The sequence below is a fragment of the Asparagus officinalis genome, chromosome 3, assembly GCF_001876935.1.
Source record: "Asparagus officinalis chromosome 3, Aspof.V1, whole genome shotgun sequence".
Taxonomy (NCBI): Eukaryota; Viridiplantae; Streptophyta; class Magnoliopsida; order Asparagales; family Asparagaceae; genus Asparagus; species Asparagus officinalis.
Window position 1 is genome coordinate 105,615,270 of NC_033796.1, and position 7,116 is coordinate 105,622,385.

The 7,116-nt window shown below is 35.8% G+C and overlaps 1 protein-coding gene and 1 non-coding gene across 2 annotated transcripts in view; both read left to right on the top strand.

Annotated features, from left to right (window-relative positions):
- Positions 235 to 315, top strand: TRNAL-CAG. The gene has a single exon. It is a non-coding gene; the product is annotated as a tRNA-Leu (tRNA).
- The window catches only part of LOC109835660, a 10,023-nt gene continuing 6,308 nt past the window's right edge, over positions 3,402 to 7,116 (top strand). The window contains exons 1-2 of the mRNA XM_020403640.1: positions 3,402 to 3,582; positions 6,116 to 6,243. Of these exons, the coding sequence (XP_020259229.1) occupies positions 3,413 to 3,582; positions 6,116 to 6,243 (298 nt within the window). The 5' untranslated portion in view covers positions 3,402 to 3,412. The remainder of the gene's footprint in view (positions 3,583 to 6,115; positions 6,244 to 7,116) is intronic.

A 7,116-nucleotide genomic window follows, 5' to 3' on the forward strand; every position in this document is an offset into this window, starting at 1 on the left:
TTCTACTGTTTACTCAATATAAAATAATACCTTTTATTAAAACCGTTCACACAAATATAAATACCTACGGTTGAAGAAATGCTCTATACTAGCTAAGGGCACCAACCACCCCCCATTTATTTAAAAGGAGCCAAAAGTTTAACTTAAGGGAAGAATTTCCTAAACAGGGACCTTGTTAATCAAGATAAGGAAAGATATCAATTATATAAAAGTGAGCGCATCGTCAAGAAAACCGTCAAGATGGCCGAGTTGGTCTAAGGCGCCAGTTTCAGGTACTGGTCCGAAAGGGCATGGGTTCGAATCCCATTCTTGACAAAAAAAATTTTTTTTTTTCTTTCATCTTCATCTGCTATTTATTCTTCAGTCAAATTTTTACTTTAAATCCTGATAAATACACAATTTATTCACTAAATTTTACTTTAAAATTTCCCGAAATTAGAATGACGGTAAAGCTGGGACGCGAATGCTGTCGCCTCTTCAACGGGTATTGGTGAATCAAATACCATGAATTCTCAACAGAAGATTTATCAGTAGAGGAGCATCTGAGTTCAATTAATATGGGGGATGAAAAGAAAATTTCAGAAAACTATACTAATCTTCTCATTGAAATCATATATCCTTTCCAGACTTCAATATTCGAAGTTCATCGGCAAACCCCTCTAGATCTGATTTCACTATCACATGCATACAGTCTCTCTTCTTCTTCTTCTTTTCTTTTTATTGTTCTCTTGTTTCCTTCTCCTTTTTTATCCGTCCGTCCTAATTAATCCTAACTTCACTTAAATCTCCAGGATATCAAAAGGCATAGAAGACGTCAATCTTCAAAAAAATTTAGGCTAGATCCTATGTAATTTTACTCAACACGCAGAGAACTCAGTTTTTTTTTAGTCCAACTTTGCAATACAAATTATATTCGGTTTGGCTGTTTCTGTGACTTGACTTATCATAATTATCTAGGCGATTTTGATGCTTATATTTAGCATGACCTTAGAAAAACATGAATATAAGGAGATTTAAGTGACATATATAGCAGTGATTAATAAAACTTGATAAGCAAATAAAAGAGAATATATAGTGCTTCTGATCCAAACCTCGGTCACAATGAGAGAAGCTATACGTAAAAAAACTCGCTATGCATAGCATACGCCCGCATCTTCTCCACGATCAACAAAAACACGGAAGAGCCATGATCCAAATTAGGAAAGAATTACTAAATTTTGATGAATATGTCTACGAAGTAGGATATTTTTTGTTGAAAATGACGAGTGACTGGGAGGTTATTAGTGAAATGTATATACATTCTGTAGGTTGAGAGATAATTATTGAGTGATGCATGATTGTATCTGGTTCAGTGACTTGTACAGATGAGCCATACGGTAGGTGATCTTATTGACTCGCTGAATGATCGATCTCGGTAATTTTCTTCACAACATTGCTCAGTTGCATGACAGAGATAAATTGCAGAAGCAAAATTTCTAGTTGTATATAAAGCATCGACCATCTCCTGAAATTTTATGCCATAAAATGTTTTAGGTTACTCAAACAAAAAGACATTTGAAATGTTTAAAGAGGGCATGACACTTTGGAGATGCCTCTGCCCTGGCAGCTTTACACGGTACGTAGCTGCAGCTCACAATTCTTTGCGTTATGTTTGCAAACAAACAACCAACTATGATGCTTTGAGAAACCAAACCAACAAACGCCGAGAGAAAGACCAAACAAAACACAAACACCAAAGTTTTACGTGGTTCGGCAATTGCCTACGTCCACGGGGCAAGAAGGGGGGTGGGTTTTCACTAATAGAGAAGGAGAGTACAAATTGAGATTACAAATCGCTCAAACGAACCAACTAATCTCACCAACAAATCTCTCAAACTCTCAACCAATAACCCTAACAAATAGCTCAGAAAGATCTCTCTTTTCTGTGCTCCAAAATCCCCAGATTTGCTCTTACAAAACCCTCAAATCGTATTGGTATTTATACCAAAACAGAAACCCAAACAGACTGCAAATAGGAACTCTAACTTTCCAAAAAACCCGTCATAAGTCGACTTAACAGTCTGCATAAGTCGACTTGGCAGAGCGAAAAACAACAACTGGAGAAGAGATCATAAGTCGACTTATCAGACCTGATAAGTCGACTTGGCAGAGCGAAAACCAACAATCCAGAACAGAACGTAAGTCGACTCATGCACCAACATAAGTCGACTTACCATAAGTCGACTTATGCCTGTGCATGAGTCGACTTATGACCAAAAATCTGCTTTTTCCAATTCTTCTCCACAGTCGGTGGAATTAAATAAAAGAGGTTTAAATATGATTGAAAGTAATGTGTAATAGAACTAAAATAGAAGAGAGTTTTTTTTATATTGTTGGAGCTCCTTAATAGGAGTTTGTTGGAGATCAACATTAGTTAGAAGGTCATATGTGATGTGACATTAAAAATGGTGGGCCATGTCTTCGAGGTCTTGAGAACTCTCCAATAATGACTCCCAACTAGGAGCTTGTTGGAGATGCTCTATAAGGGGGTTTTATGAAATTAATTCTTAAAATAATGTTGAGAGGCTTTACATAGAATGCTTCAATTTTTAGGGGGATTTGATGAAATTTACCCAAATGTAGGAGACAAGTATCTCCTGTTTTCATTTTATCAAGGAATAATTACAACAAACGCCCTTTCAAATCATCTATTTATGAATAGACTTCATTATAGTGCTATTAGTTGCGAATTTATGCCCTGACTGAATTTTTCTTACTAATGATCGAGGAGGCGAACAATCCCCCCTCCCCCTTCTCCTAATTATTCTGTTGGTGATGATAGACATCTAATTGCTATTTTATTCCACTTTTAAAAGAGTCGAAAAAGTTACTAAAAGAGTGCATTAGAACTAGGGCCAAGGCTATGGGGGGTCTATTTGCAACAAATAGAATTACACAACGTCTATTGCAATGAACGGAAGTACAGTAACTGAGTAAGACCATTTGTAATTGGATGATACCACAGAGAGAGACTGTTTGCAATTAACCCAAGAACAAATTTTCACTGTAGACCCAAACCAATTTTTTATTACCAAAATCGACTGATTTTTTTTAATTACCAAAATCGACCCGTTTTATGCCACGTAGGCGTAATCCAGTTTCCTAATTAGTCGGGGTTGCCAACCCCGACTGTTTAGGAGTTGTTAAACCGGGTTTTAAGGCTTCTAATCGGGGTTTAACAACTCCTAAACAGTCGGGGTTGGCAACCCCGACTAATTAGGAAACTGGATTAAGCCTACATGGCATAAAACGGGTCGATTTTGATAATTAAAAAAAATCGGTCGATTTTGGTAATTAAAATTCCGTTTGGGTCTACGGTGAAAATTTGTATGAATTCAAAGTACACGAACTAAAGGCCAAAACTACAAGAAAGATGAAGAATTTCACAAGAGGAGAAACTAGAGTTGAACAAGAGGAAGGAGGAGGAGGTAGAAATTACGAGATTGCCCCTCCACCAGCCCTCAGGGCGCCAGCCCATATCATCGCCCGCGTCTTCTCTCAGCTCGACTGCGTCGATCTCATCAACTGCTCTCTCGTCTGCAAGTAAAATCCCGACCCCAATCGCATAAACCCTTCCAATTTCCACTATAAGTTTCCTTTATTCTCAATGATTTTGATGTATTCTAATCTTGACGCTTACAACGCTCAATACCCGGGTGCTAATTTTGAATGAGTTTGGCATAATTTTCTCGGGTGGTTTTGTTCGTAGGGTGTGATTGATTTTAGAGATATACCCATTTGGAATAATTGCTCTGTCACCAAAGGCAATTGGGTTTTTTATTAGGACTGCTTGTTTCTGAGGAAAATGAAGGAATTTGGTGGAAATTTGAGACCCATGAACATTGTTCATGTTCAAAATCCTCTAATTTTCTAGCGTGAAAATATATTTTAAAATTTTTTTTAAAAGGAATGTAGTCGACTTTAGATCCCGAACAAAGACTTTTTAACTTTTAAGGTTTCGCGGAATGACTTTAACCTTATGGCGAAATAATCAAAACAAACAACAATCACTTAAAAAATACGAGAAGATTTACCTGGTTTGGCAAGATGCCTCCATCCATCGGAGGAGGAGGGGAGTTATCATTATTATTTTGATGAGAATATATAATAACACTTTCCTCTCATTTATCTCTTAGAAGAGTAGTTCATGCGACTTCTTGTAGAACCTCACAAGAATATAATTAGTCTCTTATAAATCCTTGCAAGAGTAATCTCCATTTTCTTATTCTTCTTCTTCATCTTCTTGATCTTGACGGCTTGGCCTTTGATCTCTTCCTTATGGCCACCTTTCATCAACTCACCTTTCATCAACTCTCCTCTAACCCTACATCCGAGGAAATACCGCTTTATATAGGATAGAAGTCGTGATACCCAATAAATCACAGAGACCCAGTCATTGTAGAATTCTAACTGCATTAAATCCGCGATAGTGTGTGGTATCTCATGCTGTCATCACTGCGCGAAAACTCCAGGGAATAAAGCACCTGACTGTACCCATGCGTTTGTCCCTGACAGCATGCGGTACAACACGCGGTACAGCGTGGGCACAGCATGCTGTCGTTATATATGCTGCTACCGTCGCTGCTCCTGTTGCTCCACTTTACAGCTGTTCCTACTGCTTTGCTGCTTGCCGTTGCTGTTGTCGCTTTCATCTCCGAAGCCATGACCGCTCAAATCTTGAGCCTATCACAACATTTTTTTCTCCCGAATTCGATTGGGATTCTAAAGACCTTAGTGAAATGTTGTAAGAGAAGTGAAGCAAAATATTGATAATGAAGGCTTAGGTATGTGGAAGTTTAAAAGACTAAATTTTTTCAACTTTGAAAAGGAATGCATATGTCAGGGAAAAGATCTTTATGTTTTTTTTGTTAATATCAAATAAACTTTAATCCTTTCTAACACAGAAGTACAGACTTTGTTCATACATGACCTTGTATGTATATTCAAATATTTTGATGTCTGTTCTTCAGACCTCATATGCAATGGACAGTTTAATACTATCCACGTCCATATCCATATTTTTATAGGACGATATAGATACCCATATTTGTCAAAATATGACCCATAATCCAATTCTGTGGATTTTTATATCTTTATTATAGCAAGCTCGGTTGACATATGCGAAATATTTTTTACTATACTCTTGTTGTTTCCATTGAACTAGCAAATATTTGCACCCTTTTTTCTTTCACGGGGGGCATGGTTCCTCTATAACAAACAAGGTCTTTGCAGATTGCAAGAAAAAGCCCCGTAATTTCTAGCATTGGCATAGGTACCCAATGAAGTGGGCATAATATGATACACCTAAAAAAGTTTTCTTTGAAAAGTGCATAGGAAACAAGAATGAAAATGCTAGATGCATGTTCAATAGGGTGTCTGACGTGGGTTGACAGCAAAAGTTTTTTTGCATCCTAAGCTTTCAAACAAAGTAATACATACGTAGGCGACTGATAACTGGCAATATTTACTTTAGGATTTCTTTCCTAAGTAGAAGCCTTCCAAAATATCCAATCTAACCCCTTTCTTGTTGAAACATATGAGATACATTATGCAGATTTCCAGTTGTTACCAAGCCCGTCGGATACAGGCAGGCAACTCCCAGGCTAATGGGTAATGGGTTCAACCCAGAAGCATAGATTGGACAATCTAGGGTTTTGTGATGTGCAATTTTGGGCAAAAAGTCCTGTATATATCCTCATGTTGTTTAGAGTTATTAACCAACCAACCAACCTAACAAAAGAAAATTCTTCATAGTTAAACATTCTCCTTTTCCTTTGCCTCCCAATTCATCATTTTTAGAAAAACCATCATTTTAGCATAACCAAAACCAAGAGCCTGACTAGTGAAAGACAAACTATGGAAATCGTTGATTGGAGATTAGAGTGAATAAGTTTCACAGATTGATCATCTTATTCAATGAAGGTATACGTTGCAACCTTAAATTTAAATTGTTCATTCATAAATCTCTACGTTTAGACCTTTAAGTTTTGTAGGTGAACCCGTTATAGTGATATGCATGATATACCTGTTATTATGAAAAATTCTAATACCTCTCTCATTTCATATCACTTCTTAGACAATTGTACAAGGACTCTGCTGAGCTTAGGGAGGGATGGAAGAATGAATACTTGGAGGCTTGCAGTTTATATGGAATGTGCATTAAAAGGGACACTCATCCTCCATCATCCAATTGCTCGATAATAGGTGTGCATAGTTGGTGCCCTTATTTCTTTTGAAAATAATTCATTATTTCAAAGGATAATGATTTATTAAAAAATCATTGTATAAAATGTGAGGATTCTGTAAGTCTGTAAATCAAAGCAGCCTTTTAAATTTGTTGACGGTGTTGAAACTATTCATTATTTAAAAGAATTTTAAGTTTTGTGCATATTATTTACATAAAATGTAAGGATTGTAAATTTCATCAGCTTTAGGGGGTGTTTGGCAAATTGAAAATGACTTGAAATTACGAAAGTCGCTTTTTCTTTACGAGTGTAGAAGTGAATCCACGTCATCATGAAAGTGAAATACTATATTTGTTTGCAAGAACAAGTTATTGTCAAACAAGAAAAGTAAAGATGATGTGGCAGTATTATCTTATTTTATTTATTTATTCTAAATTCATATTTTACTCCAATGGTTATTTGATAACTACTTATATTAATATCATACTAAATCTTAATAATTATTTATATTTTGTATCTAGTACTCACTTAATTTATAATTATATTTGATAATAGAATAGCTCTTATCTTTCCATTTTACAATTACACTACAATCATGTTACAACCATGTTGTAGTTATATTTACATATTATTGGAATCATGCTAGATACATGGCATAACTATATAAACAATAATTAAGTGTTATAGCAAACTAATAGAAGAAGCAATTAGAATTAAAAATACAAGTAGCAGTTGAAGTCCAATAGTTGCTCCAACAAAAGATGTGTGGAGTTCTATGTTAAAAAAAATCAAACATATTGATCTAATCGATCTGTGGAGTAAATAAATATGAGGTGAGAAAAAAATACGTTCAATAGAATATACACGGAGAGAATAATTTTCGAAGGAAGAT